General features: G+C 43.7%; 1 protein-coding gene across 1 annotated transcript in view; it reads left to right on the plus strand.

The window, feature by feature from the left end:
• LOC134909538 (mucin-4-like) overlaps positions 1-26,586 on the plus strand; it is a 278,478-nt gene that overhangs the window by 14,568 nt on the left and 237,324 nt on the right. The window contains exon 2 of the mRNA XM_063916527.1: positions 62-286. Within this exon, the coding sequence (XP_063772597.1) occupies positions 62-286 (225 nt within the window). The remainder of the gene's footprint in view (positions 1-61; positions 287-26,586) is intronic.

Consider the following 26,586-nt stretch of genomic DNA (forward strand, 5'->3'; position numbering starts at 1 on the left):
GAACCAACTAGTACAAAAGACAGATATACTACTAATGTTAGTGTTATTATATCTCCCGTAGTTACAACAAGTGGACAAAGGTTGTCAACTACTTTCAAAACAAGCAGTACAGCTGATGCAACCATAACAACTGGAAATGGCACAACTGTGACGTATTTTAGTAGTGGATCTGACCTAAGCACAACTGACATCTCACAAACTACAAAGCCTACAATTGCCCAGACTACAAGTACCATGAAGCCAGTGACATCTATTTCAACCTCTTTGCCCATTAACACTACAAACTGTGAGTACTTAGTTAATTTATTAATAGAGTACTTTATGTGTGCCACAATGTTGTAATGCAATAATATATACAATATTGTAAGCTCCACTGGGGCAGGGACTGATGTGAATGGACAAATATTCTCTGTAAAGCGCTGCGGAATATGTGTGCGCTATATAAATAACTGGTAATAAATAAATAAATACATATGTAGATTCTATAGCTAGCATTAGGTGTTTAATAAGAATACCCATAATTTAGATATTTATTTATTAGACAGTAATATAGCATTATATACAGTATAGCGGAAACAGAGAACTAATGTATATATGTAACAGCACGTGAGTTGCATGAACCTGCAAATTTGGGAAATTTAGCCACTAGATTTAAGCCAATCTGGTTTTATTTGTTTATTACCAGTTATTTATACTGCACACACATATTCGGCAGCACTGTAAAGAGAATTTTTGGCCATTCACATCAGTCCCTGCCCCAGTGTGCAGTTTATAGTCCCTACACACACACACACACACACACACACACACACACACACACACACACACACACACACACACACACACACACACACACACTCTTTTGTTAATTTTGTTGAGAGCCAACTGACCTGCAGGTACATTTTTGGACTGTGGGAGGAAACCCACGCAAGCAATATACAAACTCAACACAGTTAGGGCAAAAGAGTCTTTGACAAAAGAGGAGAGAATTGAGGTAATTTTGATGTCTGGAGAATAACATTTCCGTGTCATAGCTGCAGATTTTAACAACAGGCACCCAGAAAGACCGCCAGTTTCACATAACACTGTCAGTTGCCTAATTCCTATCCTTCGTGAAGAGGCCACAATGCAGCACACATCGTTTGTCAGCAGAATGTGGAATCAGCCATCATGTGCTTCGTTGTGGGCTCTTCACGAAGGATGCCAAAACCACTGTTGAGGTTGTCTCGTCAGTAGTACTTTTTGGACGACCACTCCGTGACTTGTCAGCCACAGTCGCAGTTTCTATGAATTTGGAAATTAGGCACCTGACAGTGTAATGTGAAATTGGGTGTTGGTTGTTAAAATCTGCAGCTATGACACGGAAACTTCATTCTCCAGACATCAAAATTATCTCAATTCTCTCCTCTTTTATCAAAGCCATCTTCAGTTACCTGCAAAAAAAAAGTGTTGTAACTTTTGAACCATAACTGCTATTTCACATCTGTTTGCAGTAATAAACTTTTCAGCAAAATCTGATGTTGTTTGACATCTTACACGACCCCCTTTCCATTTAAAAAAAATGACTTAGATTCAAGATGGCCGATTTCAAGATGTCGCCCATGTTCAGTACATACCCTAAAAGATAGCCCACCCCACACATACCTTACTGGAGTATTCAGTTTTCCCATTTCCTGTACAGTTTTTGAAACAAAAGGGTGAACTGCGACTTTTGAATCACCCTGTATATCGGATATCAATGTGATGTATATATAAATATATAACAGTAGTGAGACTAGCGCCTCGGGGTTCTATCAACACCCTACCAATTGTCACACCTACTACAGATGTTGCATATATACCCAGATGAAATAAGGTATTATGCGAGTAGTGTTAAACAGTGTATTCCTCTGATATAATTTATTATAAAAATTCATAAAATATAAAATAAGTCCATAATGACATAGACATTTTAAATAGGAAATACTTCCTGGTATTAACAACAGTTTAAAAATCACCACGGATATCGATGTATAGATGTATAGATGTATAGATGTTCTTTTACAGTCTACTCCTTGTGTTAGAGGTCACGGTAAATATATCAGAAACCCAACGCATTTCGTCTCACAACGAAACTTCATCAGGAGTACATCTACAATCATAGAACATGATTTTAAGGACATTTGTTCAAAAATAATAACATTTCTACATATTATTACAATACAGAGACACTTCAGAAACATAAGCTGATGGAACAATGAATATCCAGAGTGAAGGAAGAAAGGGAAGTAATCATGTATAGAAGATCAATCTTGGGATGGACACATACCTTAATGTGTGAGTAATTACCATCTTTACCATAATTAAACCACAAATGGTACAATTCATGGACACTTGGATCTATCAGACGGGCCACTGTACATTTAAATTTGCGGTCCACAAGGCCTATTATCAAAGAATACAGGTCAATTAAACACCCACACCTTAATGTATTTACAAAGAGTTCAACTTGTGCAGAATGAACAAACACATACCTTATATATAAGGAAATGAGGTATGTCACTTGTATATCAAAGTTTTTTTGAGGGATACTCTCAACAGTATTCAACCTAGTAAATTTATTGAGCAACATTAGCTTCCAAAATAAAGACGGCCAGTACACAGGTTTATAGTGATGCCCCAATTAAATTGCACTACTTACTATATACAGTATGTAGGGTAATAAATTAATATATACTAATGTCTAAAACCCTTATACAAAAAAAACCAGTATTCAACCAACAACTGCAGTAACAAAAACAAACTTATCTTATTGTATTACATAATACCAGTCCATAATATTCAACCAACAACTGCAGTAACAAAAACAAATGTATCTTATTGTATTACATAATACCAGTCCATAATTAATAATGGATAAATGGAGCCATAATCAGAATAGTGCCCAGTGAATATATAAAAATAAAAAATAATAAAAGCAAATGAAAAACATCCTCTTACCACTCAGTAGAATGTCAATGGATATCCCAAGTGTGCATTGTTTGTATGAGGGCACAAATCCTCCTTATAAAGGGAAGGTGTAGTGACATCATTTCCCCTACCATGTGATTGGTGCAAAACTCACTATGTTAATACTTATTTAACTATAGTCTCAATGTCCAGGCCTTGTGGACCACAAATTTAAATGTGCAGTGGAACGTCTGATAGATGCAAGTGTCCATGAATTGTACCATTTGCGGTTTAATTATTTATTAATTATTGTAAAGATGGTAATTACTCACACATTAAGGATTGATCTTCTATACATGATTACTTCCCTTTCTTCCTTCACTCTGGATTCATTGTTCCATCAGCTTATGTTTCTGAAGTGTCTCTGCTTTGTTTTGTAATAATATGTGGAAATGTTATTATTTTTTGAACAAATGTTTTTAAAATCATGTTCTACGATTGTAGATGTACCCCTGATGAAGTCTCATTGTGAGACGAAATGCGTTGGGTTTCTGATACATTTACTGTGACTTCTAACACAAGGAGGAGATTGTAAAAGAACATCTATACATCGACATCCATGTTGATTTTTAAACTGTTGTTAATACCAGGAAGTATTTCCTATTTAAAATGTCTATGTGATTATGGGCTTCTTTTATATTTTATGAATTTTTATAATAAATTGTATCAGAGGAATACACGCATCATATAATACTTTATTTCATCCAGGTATAAATGCAACATCTCTAATAGGTGTGACAATTGGTAGGTTGTTGATAGAACCCCGAGGCACCAGTTTCACTACTGTTGTATGTTTTCCACTTCTAGAGTTCTTCCTAACAGGGAACCCAGTGAGACAAGGCAGCCTGATAAATTCTTCTTCAAATTAAAAATTTCCTTTATTAGCGCAGTAAGAGAGTTTTTGCTTTTTTATTTTATATATATATATATATATATATATATGTGTGTTTGTACTGTATATACAGTGGTGCTTGAACGCATGTGAACTCTTCAGAATTTTCTATACTTCTGCTGACATTTGGCCTAAAACTACCTCAGATTTTCACACAAGTCCTTAAACTAGATAAAGATGATCAAATCAAACAAATGAGATAAAAAAATTAGACATGTTATTTTTTTAATTACAATAATTATCCAATATCATATATCTGTGAGTGGCAAAAGTATGTGTTCCTTTGCTTTCATTATTTGGTATGACTCTCTTGTGCAGCAATAACTGCGGGTAAACATTTCCTGTATTTATTGATTAGTCTTGAACATCGGTGTGGAGGAATTTTACCGCATTGCTTCGTACAAAACAGCCTTATGTTAGTGGGTTTCCTCCCATGAACTGCTCGCTTCAGATCCTTCCCCAAAATTTTGATTGGATTAAGGTCTTGTCTTGCTCCATGATGCAAGTTCTCTTGAGATGCAGCTCATGAACAGATGTCTTGACATTTTCCTTTAGAATTTTCTGGTATAATTCAGAATTCATTGTCCCATCAATGATGGCAAGTCATCCTTGGCAAGATGCAGCAATACAGGCCCAAACCATGATACCGCCACCACTGTGTTTCACAGATGGTATGAGGTTTTTATGGTGGTACTGTATACAGTGTTCTCCTTTCTCCAAATATAACGCTTCTCATTTACACCAAAAAGCTCTATTTTGAACTCATCTGTCCACAAAACATTATTGCAATAGCCTTCTGGCTTGTCCAGGTGATCTTTAGCAAACTGCAGATGGATTATAACCTTTTCCAGCCTGATGAGCATCAACAACTCTTCTTCTGAAATCCTATGAAATCTCCTTTGTTTGTTGCATGATACACTTCCCCAAACATGTGTATGAATATCAGACTTTGGTAGATCCCTGTTCTTTTTAAAATACAGATTGTCCACTCACATCTGATTGTCATCCCATAGATTGAAAATACCTGATTGTAATTTCACCTTCAAAATATCTGCTAAGCATAAAGGTTCACATACTTTTGCCACTCACATATATACATATATATTGGATCGTTTTCCTCAATAAAAAAAATGATCATTTCCAATTTTTTTCCGTCTCATTTCTTTAATTTTGATCTCTCTATCTACTTTTAGGACTTGTGTGAAATGCAAATCTGAGGTAGTTTTAGGCCAAATTTCCTGTGGTACCTTTGCACGGTACTCCTGCACTAGACAAGAGCCAGGTGGCACTCCACGGGCTTTTCAAATAGTAGTGTATTCAACACAAGGGCTTTAACAGCAGATTATGGCTTTACAGCAGCATAGTGAGTGTACCGACGTTTCAACACCTTATAGGTGTTTCCCTCAAGGTGCTATGCTCTAATGGGCAAAGAATGAGAACCAAGAGACAAACATTAGAACGTGTGCTTACATACCTTAAATATGATCCCACTGAGATCTCCCCCTCCTATCCACTGTGCACCATGACTGGAAGATCGGGGCTCTGGCGCTTCCGGTCTCGAGTATGATGGCACGGCCGGAAGTTCAAGGTTGCCTAGTAACCGCGTCCTCCCAGTCCCAGGTACCGCCCGCACTGGGGGGAAAAAAACACAAAGAGAGGGAGAAACCAATTGTGAATAAATACCAATATAAATTGACTGTGCTAACTGTGCAAATATGATTCTGTGACATACAATAAAAATATTAAAAACACAAGTGTGGATCATATATTAGTACCGAGCCACTACTAAGACTAATAGGGCAAGCTAGCTCCTGATTAACAGATAACGTATTGACTATGCAGTGTTGTGCCTTGGCACGCCAAAAGACGCACCCAGCACACATACTGCCAAGGATAAAGTAAATAGGTTATGATTATAATATAATCCGGACCTATACACATAAAATCTAGATACATGGTATAACCGAGGTTACCTGATACTGGCCTGAATCATGATGCTACCTGGAATTAAAACTAATATGGTGAACTAATATGATGAACTATGGGGACCTAATGGTGGGCATGCTACGTGTCCCTGCCACAGGACTGTGGCAGGGGCACGTAGCATGCCCACCATTATTTCACCATATTAGTTTTAATTCCAGGTAGCATCATGATTCAGGCCAGTATCAGGTAAGAGGTGAGTTTTCAAGGAACACTTAAAGGTTTGGAGACTAGAGGAGAGACTTATGGGTGGGAGGGCAGTCCGCAGAGTGTGTGTTGGGTGTTATCTGAATCCTTGGAAGAGTCTAATTGTGTCCATGAGTACTATGTGCGAGTCTGACATTTCAGATTCCAACACTGTAATTATAGAACAGCCTTCTTCCATAAATTCTCAACTATTTGGAAATGTTAGAATGAGTATAAATTATGGTGATTTATGGGCATATTTATCAAAATTATTTTTACTAAAATAATGTAAAAAAATTGTGTTTTCACACCCTTTTCACATTATTCTAGTATCACCTGAATGTATTAAAAGGCTTTTGGAGCAGTTTTCATGAAACAATACTTCAAATCCTTTAAATCACATATTTTAAGTAAGCAGATCACATTTCTGATTCTTGTAATGGGAAATGCAATCTGCTTGAAAATTATTGTGGGCAATTGTGAAAATATACCGGGGGTGGGATCCCTGCGATAAAAACACTATCTGGAGATGGCGTTAAGCAGGGTTCCCTCACATTTCCCAGATGCCGTCTCTATCATGACAGGCAGACCAGAGCTGGAAGCTGGCCCCTGTGATCAGCTTTGTGGTCTAAATAGACCACACGCTGATCACTCTAAAGAAAAACTAGCTAAAAACACAAAACAAAACAAAATTACTACCAGCACCCAGTGAATGGCGTGCTCTCTCCTCCGGTCAGCTAGTCACCAAGCTCTTGCTCTACGACCCTGGTCGGCTGCACTATGCTATAAATTGAGATGACGGTGCTAAATTGACAATGTTACTTTGGTAGTTGCTAATATGCAACATGCTGAGTGGTATAATGTTATATGTGACAGTAATGAAGATAAAAGTATGAATAAGTATAATAAGTATGATTTTTTTTTGTAGTCTTTATCATGCCAAAGTAATTAGAGGTAGGGACATTAATCATTTAGGCATCTCCAATCTGTTACATTATTTGGAGTGAGTTCATTGAAGTGGTTCATCAAAAGCAGGAAAAATGCATAGTAAAAAGCATTTCAGCATCAGCTGCCAGTAGTATGGATGGATATCTCATGCAATATTTACCATTAACATCTTCATCATCAAACTCCTGATTGTTAAGTAGATCTGCTGCATCCAATTTGCAAATGCAAACTGAGGGCCTGATTCATCCTAGTATGCTAAGTAGTCGCAGCTGCAATGGTTGTCATAGCTGCTACTGCTAAATAATGCTAATGCAGCAGGAGGCGTCTTGTGGACACGTCTCCTGGCTGCTTCTGTGATCCGCTGCTGCATAGGATCACTCTGTGGGGCCATCAGTCCTCTGAGTTACCTGCAGATTACTCAGATGGCCATCTCAGATCCTTAGCAGGAGCCAGTAACTCTGCATTAGAAGATGAAGACACTGGCCTTGGCACTCCCTGAAAAGTGGGCGAAATGCCCCTGTTTTCCGGAATGCTGCTAAGTGCGGCCCACCGCCCCCAAATGACCGCAGCCTGTTAATCAGACTGTGGCTTAGGGCAGGACCTTTTTGTTCACATGCTCAGAATGGGTCCTGCACATGGGCAGTTCACCCACCATCAGGTTAGTACATAAACCATCAGGTCTACATAATAACTTGAATCAGGCCCTGACTTCACTTATGCAATCTTGGATTCCCAATTAGAATGTTTTCATCAGGGCTGCTGCTTCTGCCGCTGGGGCAAAATAAATCATTGGAAAAGGGGACCAAGAAGAATAAGTATAGTTTTTGAAACAATAGTCTGTAAAACAATAGTTTGCTAGAAAAACCAAGTAAAACAGCCAACATCCTTTTGCTCTGAGAATCATGAAACCTATGACAGTTATGTTAACATAGGATCTGCATCCAATTTCTAAAATCAATGCATTCATTAGGTTTTAGCAGATTAGAAAAGGTCATGTATTTACTTTACACTACCAAATTCCATCTCAAATCCATTTATCCCGAACAGCAAAATCCTCATCTGTACTGGTAGGATGAATACAAAGTCATTAATTCTCTAGAATTATTTTATTGTTGGGGGATTCTTGGTAAAAAGCAACTATCCTCACACATCCAAATTACCCTTTTGCTGGTTGCGGCACACAGGGCGCATAAGAGCTGCCAGCTCTCATGGTACTCGGCCAGTGGCGGGAGTCTTTTTTCCCCCTGAAAATGCACAAGCGATTACGCTGATTAAAAATAGGATATTAATTACCTACCGGTAAATCCTTTTCTCGTAGTCCGTAGAGGATGCTGGGGTTCCATTTAGTACCATGGGGTATAGATGGGTCCCTTAAGAGCTCAATAGTGTGGACTGGCTCCTCCCTCTAGCAACTGTGCCCGAGGAGACGGACATACTGCGAGACAAGGAAATACACAGATAGTGGTGAGATTCACACCAGCTCACACATAACCAAAGGAAAGCCAAGCTAACCAGCTTGAAACAATTCAGCAACGGCTGAACAACAATACTTAACCAAGTAACAATGCAGTAGTAAACCAAATAACAACGCAGTACTTAACCAAATAACAATGCAGGAAAACGAAGCACTGGGCGGGCGCCCAGCATCCTCTACGGACTACGAGAAAAGGATTTACCGGTTATTTAAATAAAATCCTATTTTCTCTTACGTCCTAGAGGATGCTGGGGGTTCCATTTAGGTCCTCAGAGGCCAAAGTATCGAACTTCAAAGTATCGAACTTGTAGAACTAAGCAAACGTGTTCGACCCTAACCAAGTAGTTGCTCGGCAAAGCTGTAAAGCTGAGACACCCCGGGCAGCCGCCCAGGAAGAACATACCTTACGAGTAGAGTGGGCCTTAACAGATTTTAGACATGGCAAGCCTGCCGTAGAATAAGCATGCTGGATAGTAAACATGATCCAGCGAGAAATTGCCTGCCTAGAAGCAGGACACCCAACCTTGTTGGGATCATAAAGGACGACTTCCTGTGACGAGAAGTTCTCTTCACATATATCTTCAAAGACCTCACAACATCCAAGGACTTTGAGGTAATTGAGGAGGCAGTAGCCACTGGCACCACAATAGGTTGGTTGATATGAAATGCGGACACAACCTTAGGAAGAAATTGCTGATGCATTCTGAGCTCAGCTCTATCCTCATGGAAAATCAAGTAGGGGCTCTTGCATGATAACGCCCCCAATTCGGACACACGTCTAGCAGATGCCAACGCCAACAGTGTGACCGCCTTCCAAGTAAGAAACTTGACGTCCACCTCCTGTAAATGCTCGAACCAATCCGATTGCAGGAGCTGCAGCACTACATTAAGATCCCAAGGTGCCGTAGGAGGCACAAAGGGTGGTTGATTGTGCAGAACCCCTTTCAAGAATGTCTGAACCTCAGGGAGGGCAGCCAATTGTTTCTGGAAGAAAATGGACAAGGCCAAAATCTGGACCTTTATGGAGCCCAAGCATAGGCCCACATCCACACCTGCTTGCAGAAAGAGGAGAAACCGTTCCAGTTGAAACTCCACCATAGGAAACTTCTTGGATTCACACCAAGATACATACTTTTTCCAAATCTGATGGTAATGTTTAGACGTTACTCCCTTCCTGGCCTGTATCAGGGTAGGAATGACCTTTTTCGGAATGCCCCTCTGAGCTAAGATCTGGCGTTCGACCTCCATGCCGACAAACTTAGCCGCGGTAAGTCTTGATAGGCAAACGGTCCCTGTTGTAGAAGGTCCTCGCAAAGAGGAAGAGGCCTCGGATCCTCCAGCATTAATTCCAGAAGATCCGCGTACCAAGCCCGTCTTGGCCAGTCCGGAGCAATGAGAATCACCTGAATTCTTGTTCATTTTATTAGCTTGAGAATCCTTGGGATGAGCGGAAGTGGAGGGAACACATATACTGATTGGAATACCCACGGAGTTACTAGGGCGTCCACCACCATTGCTTGTGGGTCTCTTGACCTGGAACAGTACCTACGAAGCTTCTTGTTGAGGCATGAGGCCATCATGTCTATCTGAGGTACACCCCATCGGTTTGTTACCTCTGCAAACACCTCCAGATGGAGGCCCCATTCTCCTGGATGGAGATCACGTCTGCTGAGGAAGTCCACTTCCCAGATGTCCATTCCCGGAATGATGATTGCTGATAGTGCCACCGCGTGCTTTTCTGCCCAGAGGAGGATTCTCATTACCTCTGACATTGCCGCTCTGCTCTTCGTTCCGCCCTGTCAGTTTATGTAGGATACTGTCATTACATTGTCCGACTGAACCTGAATGGCCCGATCTTGCAGAAGATGTGCCGCTTGTAGAAGTCCGTTGTATATGGCCCTAAGTTCCAGAATGTTTATCGGAAGGATGGATTCCAGACTTGACCACTTTCCTTGGAAGTTTTCCCCTTGGGTGACTGCTCCCCAACCTCTGAGACTTGCATCCGTGGTTAGAAGGATCCAATTCTGAATCCCGAACCTGCGGCCCTCGAGTAGGTGAGAGGTTTGTAGCCACCAGAGGAGTGAAATTCTGGCTTTCGGCGACAGGCGTATCCGCTGGTGCATGTGAAGATGTGATCCCGACCATTTGTCTAGGACAGAGGTTCCCAAACTGTGTGCCGTGGCTCCCTGGGGTGCCGTGGGACACTTGCAGGGGTGCCCTGGGTTGGTGGTCCAGGACCAATTCAAATTATTCATGGTCAATATAATAGGCAAAGCCAGTGCTGGTGGCTGCCAGTCATAAAATATGTGGCCAAACAGAAGCAAACCTTGTCCCTCACCACACAACTGACCCTAAGGATGACATATAAATGTGATCTACTTAATGTAATATTTCTTTCTAAATTTCTCAATAAGAAATGTTTGGCCTAGGGGTGCCGTGAAAAAAATTCTGATATTCTAGGGTGCCGTGATTCAAAAAAGTTTGGAAACCACTGGTCTAGGAGATCCAGTTGGAATGACCTCGCATGGAATCTTCCATATTTTAGAGTTTCGTAGGAGGCCACCATCTTCCCCAGAAGGCAAATGCACTGATGAACCGATACCCGGGTTGGCTTCAGGACATTCTGTACCATTGATTGGATCACCAACGCTTTCTCCACCTGTAGAAACACACTCTGCACTTCTGTGTCGAGTATCATCCCCAGGAAGGGCAGTCTCCTTGTCGGCTCAAAATGTGACTTTGGAAGGTTCAGGATCCACCCGTGAACCTGGAGTAGTTGAGTTGAGAGAGCTATACTCTGCAACTACCTCTCCCTGGAAGATGCTTTTATCAGCAGATCATCCAGATATGGAATTATGCTCACTCCCTGCCTGCAGAGGAGTAGCATCATCTCCGCCATTACTTTGGTGAACACCCTCGGTGCTGTGGAGAGGCCAAATGGTAGTGCCTGGAACTGATAGTGACAGTCCAGCAGTGCAAATCTGAGATAAGCCTGGTGAGGCGGCCAGATCGGAATATGAAGGTACACATCCTTGATATTCACCGATCTCAGAGACTCCATCTTGAATTTGAATTCCCTCAAGTATGGGTTCAATGATTTTAGGTTTAATATCGGCCGTACTGAACCGTCCGGTTTCAGTACCACAAACAGGTTTGAGTAATAACCCTTGTGTATTTGGTGAGGTGGAACTGGAACTATAACATTTATTTGAACCAATTTTTGAATGGCTTCCTGAAGGATAGCGCTTTCTGTCAGCAAAGCTGGTAAGCCCGATTTGAAGAATCGCTGAGGCGGGAGCTCCTGAAACTCCAGTCTGTACCCCTGGGCACCAATATCTTTTCCCCAGGGGTCTAGTCAAGAGGATACCCAGATGTGACTGAAATCTTTTAGTCTTGCTCCCACCTGCCCGATCACCAGGCTGGGAGGTCCACCGTCATGCTGAAGACTTGGAGGAAGCAGAAGCTGGCTTCTGTTCTTGGGAACCTGCTGGTGCAGGTTTTCTGGATTCTCCCTGACCTCCTCTAAAGAAAGTGGAAGGGGGTTTGGACTTTTTAACTTTCGCGGTCCGAAAGGACTGCATTGTAGATGTAGGATAAGATTTCCTAGTTGGTGATGTGGCAGAGGGAAGGAAGGTTGACTTATCCGCAGTTGCCGCGAAGATCCATGCATCCAATGCGTCACCCAAACAGAGCCAGACCTGTGAAGGGCAGGTTCTCCACACTTTTCTTGGATTCTGCATCCGCAGACCATTGGTGCAGCCAGAGTCCTCTGCGTGCCGAGACAGCCATGGAAGAAGCCCTTGCATTAAGCAGGCCAAGGTCCTTCATGACCTCCACCATGAAACCTGCAGAATCCTGTATGTGACGTAAAAACAATTCAATGTAACTTCTATCCATAGTATCTAATTCCTCTAGTAATGTGCCGACTGCCTTACTATGGCTTTAGAAATCCATGTGCAAGCAATAGTAGGCCTTAAAGCTATGCCTGTAGCTGTGTATAATGATTTGAGCGTAGTCTCAATCTTGCTGTCAGCCGGTTCTTTCAAAGCGGTTGAACCACGGACAGGTAAAACCACCTTTTTAGACAACCGAGATACAAAAGCGTCTACTATCGGTGGGTTTTACCAGTTTCTTGCTGTCCTCTTCGGGGAAAGGAAAAGCAATGAGAACCCTCTTTGGGATCAGGAATTTTTTCTCTGGGTTCTCCCAGGATTTTTCAAACAAGGGGTTTAACTCCTTAGAAGCAGGGAAGGTAAGGTAGGCTATCTTATTTTCTGTAAAGTAAGCCTCCTGCACCTGCTCAGGTACTTTTTCAGTAATGTGTAAAATGTCCCTAATGGCCTCAATCATTAATTGTACCCCCTTAGCAAGGGATGCATCACTCCCCCACATATCCCCATCACCGTCGCCTGTATCAGAGTCGGTATCCATGTCAGCTTGCATTATCTGTGCAAGATCACGCTTTTTTCGGATATGTAGTAGGGGTCCCAGATGAGGTAGTGGGAGCTGAACACTTCAATACCTCTACAGAATTCCTCAAAACCTGTGTTTCTTTCTCATTACATGACATCCTAGATGAAATCTGTGATATCATTCCCCTTAAAGAATCCACCCATGGGGGTTCAGATTCAGAGGGCTGGGAAATTACATTGCATTCCTGAGTACATGGGATAGACTCTTCAGTAGAAGATACACACTCTGCAGCACAAGACACAGAGTCCCTAGACATGGTAATGTGAGATATATAGACACACACACACACACACACACACACACACACACACACACACACACACACACACACGAAAATGTAGGACACAGTTTCCCCCAGAGTACCTTCAGAGAGTCACAGAGTATAAGGAGCCAGCCACACAGCGCCCCAGTAGGCAGTTAATACAGTAAAAGCCCGGCGCTGACTGAGTAACCTTAATAGGGTAATCAGTACTCAAATTCACTCTCCCCTCCTGTCTATAACACACTGGTACCGCAGAGGTATGCTGGAGTTATGTGGAGGGCAGCGCTCCCTGTCAGCATCTCCTTCTGATGATCTGCAGGGAGAAAATGGCGCTGGTGAGTGCTGGATCTGCTCTGAGGAGAAGTCCCGCCCCCTGTAATGGCGCATCTTCCTGCACTTAGTTGTTTATACTGGCCTGAGGTAATTTGTAGCTAACAGCGGGATTATCCCCTGTTAGCCATATGTGACCAGTGTAGGGTGATTGTGCTGGCCCAGGACGCCCTTCACAGCGCCGTACACAGTATGCCGCTGAGCCTTCTGGAGCGCAGCCTGTCAGAGCTGCGCTCCCACCCTTGTACTCTCCACTATTCTTTCTTCTGGCTCTGTTAGGGGGTGGCGGCCGTGCTGCGGGATTGAGCGGTCGTCTCGTGGGCTTGCGATCAGCACCCTCAGGAGATAGAGAACCATTAACTTCTAGAGTTGGTTCCTACTCCCCCCCTAAGTCCCACGAAGCAGGGAGGCTATTGCCAGAAGCCTGCCTGTACCTAACTAACTAACTCAGAAAAATAATAAAACTAGAAAAACTCCTAGGAGCTCCCCTAGCTGTGACCGGCTCCTCCGGGCACATTTTCTAAACTGAGTCTGGTAGAAGAGGGGCATAGAGGGAGGACCCAGCCCACACTATTGAGCTCTTAAAGTGCCCATGGCTCCCAAGGGACCCATCTATACCCCATGGTACTAAATGGAACCCCAGCATCCTCTAGGACATAAGAGAAATTATGTGGCATGTGTATATTCTGTGTGTGACTGCAGCTGTATCTGTAAATGAAATGCTACGCTACAGCATCAGTAAAAAACAGTACACATGCCACATGTCATTTTCATCAGTGTAGTCTGCTTGAGCATCTTATTTGCATAGCAATATGAATAAGATGCCTTTTGGGAGAAAATACATGAAAAGACGTTCAGCGTTAGCAAACTCACTTGGGACTAGGCATGACTAGGGCAGTTTAACCACTTGCCTGGCATGGTTGCATCAGATGCGACCACACCAGCAAGTGCTTTATCTGACCTGGTTGCACAGAATGTGACCAGTCAGACAAACAGCATGTGCAATTGCAGGGAAGGTAACCTTCCCGCAGCTGCAGCTGCCTCCCTGCACCCTCCCCCAGGGCCGGATTAAGCCTTGGGGGTGCCCAGGGCACTTAAGATGGGGGGTGGGTGGGGGGGAGGTGTATATTAGACTGTGCATAACCACAATACTCCCATTCCATTGGTTCTTTAGGTGCAGTAGTTCCCAATTGTGAACCCACAATATATGCTTGTCTCCCAATTGCCGTCCAGTGCCCAGCTTCTCCACCAACACGTTTAGCCGAGCATGTGCAGCTTAATCAAAGTGTTATCCAATTTACCTGTTCACTCTGGTAGCAATGGTTCCGTGGGTTCTAAATAAGTTGAAAAATGAGAATGTGCACATGAATCTGGTAGCGCCGGCCTGGCTTAGCAGTCATAATACATGGATTTCTCTATATGGCAGCAGGCTGTTCTGGCATCATCTTACTGTATGTTAGGGACCATTTTATCATCAAGATATACTTCAGTTTTCTTTGTCTTCTCCGTGAATTTTACAAAACCAAAGAAAAGAATAATAAACACCCAATTTTTATCTTCCAGTCAAGATACAGTCCTTCTTATACAGGCACATCGCCACCATGTTTCCTATTGCAGGAAACACAGGCGATGTCATCCAGCCACCCCAAAAATGACCATGACCTGTCTGTGTTTCCCACGCCACAACGCTGTCCCCACCTGCCCACCGCATGTCAATCACTATGGGATCGCATGCTTCCGGGATGCAATTGCATTGTGAAAGCCCACTCACACGCAAAAATTGGCCATCTGCAATTTTTGCAACATTGCGCCCACCTCCAAATACCCCCATAAGTGTGTAGGATTTGTTAAGTTCGCTTAACTTTCAGGAAAAAGCAGTACCTTGTTACACAGTGGTTCGGGCCGCTGCGTCCGCTAAGTGTACGCGATAAACCTCTACGATATGTATGCATGTTGTGTAAGCACGCCGACATGCTGTGAGCACAATGCAGCGACACGTGTGGCTGAATACACCTTAAACCCTTAACAGAAATGGAATGCGACACCAGTAGTTATATGTTATGTTGTGGTCCAAAGCAGCAACAAATATTTACTAAAAAAGGGGTATACAAAGAAATACAACACTATCACAGAGAAGAAGTTACAACCAGTGGATACATACGTTTGTTCGCCTGCGCCACCCAGATCCGGTCCTCAGTCAGTCTAGCAAGATGACCTTCAGAGAATTAGACTAAGACCGGCCAGGAGGCGTGGCTTTTATACAATTGTCCAAAACATAATACAAAGGAAACTGTAAGCTCTTCTTCAATAGGTCAAGGGGCAGGTCATTTACAGTACGTTAGGGGTCATAGGTTGATTTGAACAGGTGGGCGATGCTTGGTCCAGGTGTACTTACAGGTGTCCTCCACAGGGTTCCCGCTGAATATCATGAGTACAGTAATTACAGTGAGATATGAATATTGTATTCCTGTGCATAACTATGCGCAGGAGCGTGTGATTATCTACAAACTGAGATCAGAATGTTGCCCTTGAATTACTGTACATCTGGATACCAAACACTATGTCCTAACCTAGTTCTGTCCCCTCACATCCTTTAATGCTGGATATCCCCGTTGTTATACTTCCAAAGTAAATGTAACTTGCTGGTATGGTGCGTGTAGACTATGTGTAAATTATGCACTATGTGGATAGAATATCAGATATGTCTTTGTGGCTTTTCTATGCGAATGCGTATGCTACCGTATTTACTCATACCACGCGCTAATACGCAGGGCTTCGTGAGCCAATGTACGCAGCGTGCGGGTATGCGCATGCACGGCAGAACACGTGCACGCACGGAGGTCACTCTGTGTGGTGTTTGCACGTGTTGGATGTGGGTATAATGTTTTCGACTTCGACGGTCCACCCTTTGGCAGTAAACAATAACTGCCACAAATTACTACACTGAAAATATTTCATATACAATATGTAAAACATTCAAGCAGGAACAGAAGGAAGAGTTGTATGTGGGAAATATGTAACCTAGTGGGATAGGAAAAAGCATGTATGTATGAGTAAATGTTTGAGGGAGATGTATCATCGTGCTGAAGTATACATTTAATACTTCTCATCCCGTATTAAGGGTCTGTACATGGGCAAACAAATATTACCGAGCTCTTTCTAGGCAAATGCCATTAGCCCTCACCTTGTTCGACTTCCTATAATAATAAATGGGGAGCACATTTATCTGATGATACATGTGGGAGGATGTATGTGTATGCCATTATGTGTGGATAAAGTTTATCGACTATGTGTGTTATTAACTGAAGTTTGCAGAGATGAGTGTAAGACATATAAAGATACATTTACATAAATTAAGGTACACTGATGTCATTTCTGGTTGAAGATCTCTGGGTAGAGTGGAAAACAAAAAGATGGTGAAAGAAACAGGCCATGAATTCATTCACATTCCTTATCACAACACTGTTTCTACGGTTGGGTCATATATCAAATCTTGCGCTGTTACAATGCCCTCGCTCCTTAGACTCATCAAATTTGTCTTATGTTTTCGCCGCGTCAACATTCGAACACATCTGAATATCAGACCGATAATTATGAGAACACCCAGGATACAGAGGAGAAACTTTCCCATGCTTGCAATCACCTTTTGTGCCCACTCTCCTAATCCAGAGAACCATTTGAGTGGGTTTAACCATGAGGCCCATCCGGTCAATTCTTTACCCACAGCCGCTAAAGTAAGGTTGTGTTTCCTTCTGAACTCCCACTTCAACTGCAAGATCTCATCCATCTTTTGATCGATGATCTCCGTTGGGTCTTCGGTACTGTTTGTAATATACGTACAGCACTTCACACCATATTGAGATGCAAGAGTAACACAATACCCACCTGTCACGGCCGTGATATAATTTAAGACCATCCTGTGCTGGACCAGTTCCTTTTTGTAGGCCTGCAGTTCCCTACCCGTATACCTGAAGGTGTCATCATACATCTCAGTGATATTATCTATCAAGTTCGCTAGCACATGGATGTACCTATAATTTATAATTCCTCTGGCAGTATGGGTGATATCTAATGCGAGAAGAATCTGAATCCCGGTGGATTCATTGATCAAATCAGAGTCTGCTAGCTCTGTCCTTTCTGTGTGGTGTCTCTTGACAATGTGTTCATAGTGTGTATGAGTATAAGGAGTCTGAGCGTTGCGGTGAATATATTTCATTTTGTCGTGTGCAATGGTCATGACCTCTGGCCTTCCTTCCACATATGAAATAAGCATCATCTGGAAGAACATAAGGGACAGAATGCATTAATATCATGTCAGATATGATTCTGGCAAAGAAACCTGTCTCCAGTTCTTTCATCTGCTCAATACAAGTATCTGGCTGGATGGTGTGTGCACAGTATCCCTGCGACACTTTTCCAGCCCACATAGTTCTGGTCCCACGTGTGTACCTGTACGGAAGTGCCTTCCACTTGTGGCTATCTCACATACAAGTTCAGAGTCGATGGGTTGTCTATCAGGTTTGTATGAGAAGGTCATTGGCTGATTGTTCCAACTAAATTCCCAATTATCTGGTTTCCTGAAATTGGTTAGGTTGAAACACAAGAGTGACCTGTATCTACGTGGTACCGGTGGAGCTTTAGACTAGGGGGTTTAGATATATTATACTTTCTGTCCACCAGTCTCCCGCCATGTAATTTGAGTACCTCATCTTCTGTTAAAGGGTATAGCACTAATCCCGATTTACACTGTCCTTGAGGTACTTGTGAGCACACCCAGCATTCTGTTTGGTTTAAGACCGTACCCACTAATGAGTGATTGTCACTCAAAGGATGTCTGTCAATATTTATATTATTGATTGACTGACATCTCTGGATGCACTCGTCTTCGACTATGTTATTGCAGTACTTACATATGCAGTTTTCATCAGACATCAACCCCTCACACTGTCTCCGAGCTCCGTGACCACCAGATCTCTTACTTTTACCCGCTTTGACCAAAGTGATGGACTGATCCTGGGATCCTATGAAGTCATCCTCTCCATCAGAACCCATTCCAGATCCTTGCTCGACATCTCGGGGGCCCTCACAAAAACAGATTGTCTTGATAAAAAACAAAATTACTAGAAAATTCTGGAAAACAGTCTCTTGTCGTAGATCCATTTCGTGAAATGGAAGGGTAGAGTGAAAAAAAAGAAAAAAATTAAGAGGGGGGGGGGTTGTTTGGACAGAATTTTTTTTAAGAAGAACAGTCCTTGATGTTTGCCTTTCACCACGCTCAGGTGCACATCAACAGTCCTGCCTTTTAGCCTTCCCGGAACAAATCCTCCAGTTGTATTAGGTCTCTTTCACCATTTTCTGTCTCACGAGTTTTCTCCGGGTTAGCGACCTTCTTGTAATGGGATGAGTGGACCCAAGTCTCTCTCTCGGCGGCTTTCAGCGTTTTCGTGCTGGCCAACAAAACTTGATACGGTCCTTCCCACCTGTCTATGAGGCAACCTGAGCGTAGAAAATTTCGAATCATCACATAATCCCCAGGTTCAATGTCATGACAATTACTGTTGAATAGGTCAGGAATCGCCAGCTTCACTTCTTTTGCTGGTTTCTCAATTGCTGGCTCATCCTAACCAAATATTTCACAGTCATTTCATTATTGCATTTTAGATCATCCTGGGGATCTATCATTACATGGGGCTGTCGTCCAAAAAGAATTTCAAAGGGTGATAGGTTAAGCAGCGACCTGGGAGTGGTTCTGATGCTGTACAATACTAGTGGCAGTGCTTCCGGCCACAACAGTCCGGTTTCAGCCATCACTTTGCTCAGCTTGTTCTTAATAGTGCTATTCATTCTCTCCAACTTCGCACTGGCCTGTGGCCGGTAGGGAGTATATAGCTTACTATTAATGCCCATAAGATTGCACATGACCTGAAAGACTTCACCTGTAAAATGGGTACCCCTATCACTTTCAATAATCTTAGGAATACCGTATCTACACAGAAATTCCTGCACAATTTTCTTAGCAGTGAATACGGCAGTATTTGTGGTGGCGGGGAATGCCTCTACCCAATTTGAAAAGACATCAGTGCATACCAAAACATATTTTAAATTCCTACAGGGTGGTAGCTGTATGAAGTCAATTTGTATTACCTGGAGAGGTCCGTCTGTAGGAGGGATATGGGATGGCTCCGTCGGTATCGTCTTACCAATATTCTTCCTCAAGCAAGTAAGACATGTCATTGCTTTCTTACCCGCATGAGAGGAGAACCCTGGTGCACTCCAGTAGGCTCTTACCAATTTGCACATACCTTCCTTGCCCAGGTGAGTCAAACCGTGTGCAGCCTCAGCTAAGCTTGGGAGATATGCCCTGGGGGCCACTGGCTTACCTTGTCCATCTCTCCAAAGTCCTAAGGACTCCTGACCATATCCCTTCACCTTCCAGACGGCCTTCTCCTGTAGGGAACACAAATCTTGCATTTCAATTAATTGTGTATTTATCATGTTGAATGTCATCAGTTGTGTGGTGGTGTTTTGCGTGAGGGTGCTTGCTGCTGATTTTGCAGCTTTGTCCGCCCGGCTGTTACCAAGTGAGATTGGGTCTTGGTTGTAAGTGTGTGCCTTACACTTGATAACAGCTACTCTATCCGGTACCTGTATGGCTGTCAGAAGTCTTTTGATGTGTGACGCATGCGCCACGGGTGTGCCAGCTGCTGTCATGAAATTTCTGAGGTGCCACAGGGCCCCGAAATCATGCACCACTCCAAATGCATATCTAGAGTCCGTGTATATATTAGCTGACTTACCCTTTGCCAACTCACATGCTCTGGTCAGTGCTACCAGCTCAGCGACTTGTACTGAGTGAGGTGGACCAAGGGGTTAAGCTTCTATGTTACCTTCGTCATCTACAACTGCGTATCTGGTGCACAGGTCTCCTGAGTCCATCTGTCTGTGACAACTACCGTCAGTGTGAAAAGTAAAGTCTACATCTTCTAGTGGGTTGTCACTGATGTCAGGTCTCGCACTGAAGGTCTGGTTCAGGTATTCCATACAATCATGCGTATCAGTGTCTGCACTAAATCCTCCTTCACCATTATTCTCATCTCCCACCCTTTGTGCCTGACAAGGCACACTTGGCAAATAAGTTGCAGGATTTAGTGTGCTGCACATTTTTATGGTGATGTTTACAGGGGCCATAAGTGACAGTTCCCACTTTGTAAACCTGGCAGATGAGACATGTCTGGTTTGGGCGGATTTTAGCAAGGCTGATACTGCATGAGGTGTATGGATTGTCAGATCATGTCCTAGCACTACGTCTTCACTTTTACTTACCAACAAAGTGATGGCTGCAACACTTCGTAGGCAAGTGGGGAGAGACCGTGCTACAGTGTCCAGCTGTGCACTGTAGTAGGCTACCGGTCTGCTGGCATCACCATGTTTCTGAATTAGGACTCCTGCCACGCACCCAGCACTTTCTGTTCCATATAATTCGAAGGGTTTCTCATAATCTGGCATTCACAATGCTGGTGCTTGTGACAAACACTCTTTTAGTCTCTCAAATGCCTTTTCGGACTCCTCGGTATGAGAGACCCGTTCTGGTTTGCTTAATGAGACCATTTCTTGCAGTGGTAATGCCAAAATAGAGAACCCTGGAATCCAATTCTGACAGTACCCACACATTCCTAGAAAGGTACGGATTTGTTGCTGGATTTGCAGCAGATGCATGTTGCGGATGGCCTGTATCCTGTCCGTGGTGAGGTGTCTCAGTCTTGCATCAGGCAGTGCCCCAGATACTTAACCCTTGTCCTGCACAACTGCAATTTGTCCTTAGAAACCTTGTGTCCTGTCTGGGAGAGGTGAAACAGAAGCTGTTTAGTATCTGCCAGGGGCGACTCAAATGAGTCAGAGCATAACAACAAGTCATCAACATATTGTATCACCACTGACCCATTTTCAGGTTGAAAGGATTGCAAACAGTCATGCAGGGCCTGGGAGAAAATACTTGGCTGTCAATTAAACCTTGGGGGAGACGGGTCCATGTATATTGTACTCCCCTGTAAGTAAAGGCGAAAAGGTACTGACTGTCGGGGTGGAGAGGGACAGAAAAGAAAGCAGAACAGAGGACGATCACAGTGAAGTACTTAGAGCTGGAGGGAATCTGCATGAGGATGACCGCTGGATTGGGCACTATGGGGAATTGGCTCTTGACTATCTTGTTTATCCCCCTTAGATCCTGCACTAGCCTTTAACCACTCCCCCCACTCTTTTTACAGGGAAGATGGGACTATTTGCTGTGCTGGACGTCCTGACTAGGATGCCCTGCTGTAGCAGCCGTTCTATGATGGGGTATACTCCTAATTCCACCTCTGGTTTCAGAGGGTACTTGGGGATTTTTGGAGATATCCTGCCATCTTTTACTTGCACTACTACTGGGGCTACATTCGCTATCAATCCAGTGTCCTGTCCATCTTTGGTCCAAAGGAAACCCGGTATTTGTGAGATAATTTCCTCTACCTGCGATGGACATGTGTCTAGAATGGTAGAGTGTAACATTAGCCTCTGAGGGGTGTCTAACATATCTTGTACTTCCTGTGCATGGTTCTCAGGGATATATAAAAACACACCCTCAAGGGTACAATATATGACACTGCATCTTACATAACAAATCTCTGCCAAGTAGATTAGTCGGCGCCGATGCAGCCAAAAGGAAGGAATGTTTGGTATGCAAGGGCCCTATCGTAATCTTTGCAGGTCTACTCAAAGGGTACTGCTGCACCTTTCCCGTTACTCCCATTGCCGAAATCGTTTTACCCGTGGTCATTACACCTGTTGTGGAGTTTAGCACTGATCTGGCTGCCCCTGTATCTACAAGAAATGGTTGTGGTGTTCCAGCTATATTGACCATGACCTCAGGTTCACTTCCAAGGCCAGCAATCAATTTCACCAGCTGCAGACTACAGGTATGACCTGACCTCTATTGTGGTTTTGGACCCTCCCTCAGAGCATTGGCAGCTACTATATGTTAGGGAAATAGCTGTGAATTTTCGGTGGTCTGCCAGTCCCTCCTTGGTGGGTACCTCCTTGTTTCCCCTCTATGTGGCTTGTAATCTCTCCTATATGTTCCCTGATCTCGTCTATGTGTTTGGTTACGTGGCTCGTATTCTGGTCTAGGGGGTCTATATCTACTATGTGTCCCATTATTCCTACAATCCCTGGCAATGTGCCCCTCCTTCCTGCAAATAAAATATATTATTGATCTCTTCCAGTCTTCAGGGGTCTGGGGTTTCCGTTGGTTGGACATCCCTTCAAGTGCCTGTATACTTACCAGCATCAACCTATCCCCTTGCGACTCCATGTGTTTAATGATATTACGGTCGTGTTCAAATGCAGACTCTCTTAGTGTAACTACCGTAATACCTCTCCAATTTGGCAAAGAGGTTTGCACTCTGGTCCTCAATGCCTCCTTTAGCCCGTCCATTAGTACAGAGACAGCTACCTCCCTGTGGTTGGCATTTTCCTTTATATCCTCTATCCCAGTGTATCTAGCCATTTCCTGTAAAGCTCTATGGAAATACTCGGATGCTGTTTCACTTTCTTTCTGTCTTATGGAGAAAATTTTATTCCACTTGACAACAGTGGGGAAAATACAATCCTAATTGTATGTTAATTTGCCTAACATTCTCCTGTGTGTATTCATCAGTGAGTGGCACTTCTACTCTAGTTTGCAGTCGGTGATAAATTTCGGGATTTCAATATTAGAGGGTAGACTCGCTCTTAACACTATCCGCCTATCTTTGTTTGTGGGCTCATGGGCATTGCCCAGTTCTTTAATACATTTCTGGCATCTGACTAGATCTTTCCTGGGATCAGGGAATTCTGACATAATTGACCTCAGTTCTGTTCGGGACCATGGACAATGCATTGCAATGTTCCTGATGGGGGTTACTCCCTGCTTATCAGTTCTCCCATTGGGGACTGCAATCAACCTGACTGGGTTTAACTCAACCACTTCATGTTTGTTTGTCTCTATAATACGGGCGGCTACTGTTTCTGCATAATAAACGGTCCCATACTTACCGGTGGATATGACCTGACCCGCTCCTCCACTGGAGGGCATCGCCACTGCTCTTACTGGTTGGGCCATGCCCACATGAGTATCCTGTATGGTAGCTGCTAAGGAGAGGGCTGAGATCATGCTGGGCTCGTCGTCTTCCTCAAAACTACAACCTTGGGGAGAATTCAAAACAGGGTACAACTTGCAGGGATTAGGGTTAATACAAGTGTTATGCATGTTTTTATCATTTACCGATTGTCACGATCCGGGTAATGGGATGCGATTACTTACCATTTAGATGTTTCCTGAGGCTGGCTCAGTGCTCCAGGGCTGGATCTTGGCAGTGCAGCTGAGATCCATAATCTACATTCCCCTCCTGTCATCCCGCAGTGCTGTCACAGTGGTTTTATGTTTGTTTCAGACTGGCGTCTCTGGCCCGCCGCGGCCTCCGCAGCCGCTCCTATGTTTGTAACACAGAGTCTTCAGGATGGTATTTACTGTCTGCTGTGACCTCTGATGTCGCTCATGAGTTTCAGTGTGCAAGATGTCTGTATGGCGCTTTCTGCTTTCTGCGGCATCTGCCGCCATTGTTGCTGGGTTTCCACATGGTTTTCTCAAACTAACTTTTGCCTCCAAGTGCTACATGGGCGCAGCCATGTTGGATTCAGTCACATGTTCCACTTTACACCAATCACTTGTCTCACTGAAATCTGCATGATTGCTCAGCCAATGCCGGTCCTCCTGCAGGTATAAATATCCTGTGTCAGAGACAAGAAACTGTCAGTGCTTTGGTTGTCAAACCTAGTGTTACCAGGTCTCTCCCTGCTGTGGACATTGCTGTTACAGGTTTCCAGTTCCTGCTTCCATCCTCCACTAGAGACCCGCACCAGCCTTCCACCGTATGATGCCGCCTGACTTCACAGTGCTCCGCCATTGTCTCCTGGCTATTGATACACCAGCTTCCAGCGCCAAGCTTACAGTGGTGTTTGTCCCTCCATATTACCAGTGTTCTGCTGTTGCTCATTTATCATTTCATCGCACTCTAGCATCACATCAGCACAGTACTTCACACTCTGTCATCTGAGCGGCTCCATCCGGTATGCACAGCAGTTTACCACATTATCCAGCATTGCCAGCTTTCAAGGAACATCTGCTGGCTAGTTCCTTATTTCTACTTCAGTATGTTGCAGATGGCTTCTCTGGTTAAGGACATTCCAACTCCTGGTCTTTAAAAACTGTATCTGATATTACCAGTGCCCTGTGGTCTCAACTATTCTGCAAGCTCTCCAAGGAACTGTGCTTATTTCTTTATTCATTATATTCTTGCAAAGTACTACTGCTGTGTTTGAAGAACTGTGCTTATTAAAATCCATAGACTTTTATCTCATTTGTCGTGGTCACATCTTCGGGCATTTATACTGCAGCTCACTTACATGCCTGGGGGTCTGGTTCAACCTCCCAAGTTTAAGTTCACCCCAGCCCCTACAACTGAGGCTTCCTCTCATCAGTCCTCAGTTGTGAAAGTAAACACTGACCAAATGGATCCAGCCGGGGATCAAGTCCAAGCGACCAGGCAAATGCAAGAACTGGCAGCCCGCCTTGAACATCAGGAGGCTGCACAAGGCCATGTTATTCGATGTCTTCAGGATCTTTCCTTACGGCTGGATGGAATTCAAACAACCCTCCGTGGTTCAGGGGCGTCTAGTGTGGCAACTGCAGTACCTACGGTGGTAACCCCTCCCACCATACCCATTTCTGTTCCACGACTTCATTTGCCGACACCTGCTAAATTTGATGGGTCCCCAAAGGCCTGTAAGGGGATTTCTTAATCAGTGTGAGAACCATTTCGAGTTGCAACTTGGCAGTTTTCCAACTGAATGCACCAAAATTGCCTATATCATCTCCCTCCTCAGCAGATCCGCCCTTTATTGGGCATCACCTCTATGGAAGAGATTGGATGCTTTGTTATCCTCATATATGAACTTTGTGGCACCGTTTAGGTGCATCTTCGACGAGTTAGGCCGTGTAACTTCTGCCTTCTCTGAAATCCTCCGCTTACGTCAGGGGACATGTACTGTTGGTCAATATCTGATACAGTTTAAAATTTTGGCTTCAGAACTTTCCTGGAACGATGATGCTCTTTATGCAGCCTTTTGGCATGGCTTATCTGAACGTATTAAAGATGAGCTAGCTACCAGAGACTTACCAACAAAATTAAATGAGCTTATATCCCTCTGCACTAAAGTTGACATCCAGTTTCGTGAAAGGGCAGTCGAGCGAGGAAGGCCAGCCTTTCCTAAGACTTCCACTACTCCTCCTCCTCGTCAGCCATCTCCGCCCAAAGACGAACCCATGCAAGTTGGTCATTCTCGTCTGTCACCAGCAGAGCGTAGAAGACGCCTATCCGAACGTCTCTGTTTGTATTGTTCTGCACCTTCTCACATCATCAACGCTTGTCCTAAGCATCCGGAATACTCCAAGTCCTAGCCCGCCACGGAGAGGGTCGGCTAGGAGTAATGAAATCCTCTCCTTTTTCAAGTGATTGTAACCTTCCAGTTTCGCTTTTAGTGGCAAAGCGCACCAGTAACCTTATTGCCCTGTTGGATTCAGGAGCAGCCGGGAACTTTATGTCCAAGGAATATGTCAAGCGGTGGTCCCTACCCACTGAGAGACTTCCATCTTCCATATCCTTGACTGCTGTGGATGGCAGTAGGATTTCCAATGCAATTATTTCTTCCAAGACCCTGCCTATCTGTTTGAAGGTAGGAGTCCTCCACTCAGAATTGATTTCCTTCCTGGTGATTCCAAAAGCCACTCATCCTGTTGTTCTAGGCCTTCCATGGCTTCGTCTTCATAACCCTCAAGTGGATTGGAGGACTACCATATGCTGGCATTGGGTCCCTCCTGTTCAGAGACTTGCCTCTCCAAAGTATTACCAGTTTGTTCATCCTCCTCCGAAGCTTCTGATGTTCCACCTTCTCCATACTTCACAGATGTGTTCAGCA

This window comes from Pseudophryne corroboree, chromosome 4 (assembly GCF_028390025.1).
Source record: "Pseudophryne corroboree isolate aPseCor3 chromosome 4, aPseCor3.hap2, whole genome shotgun sequence".
Lineage (NCBI taxonomy): Eukaryota > Metazoa > Chordata > Amphibia > Anura > Myobatrachidae > Pseudophryne > Pseudophryne corroboree.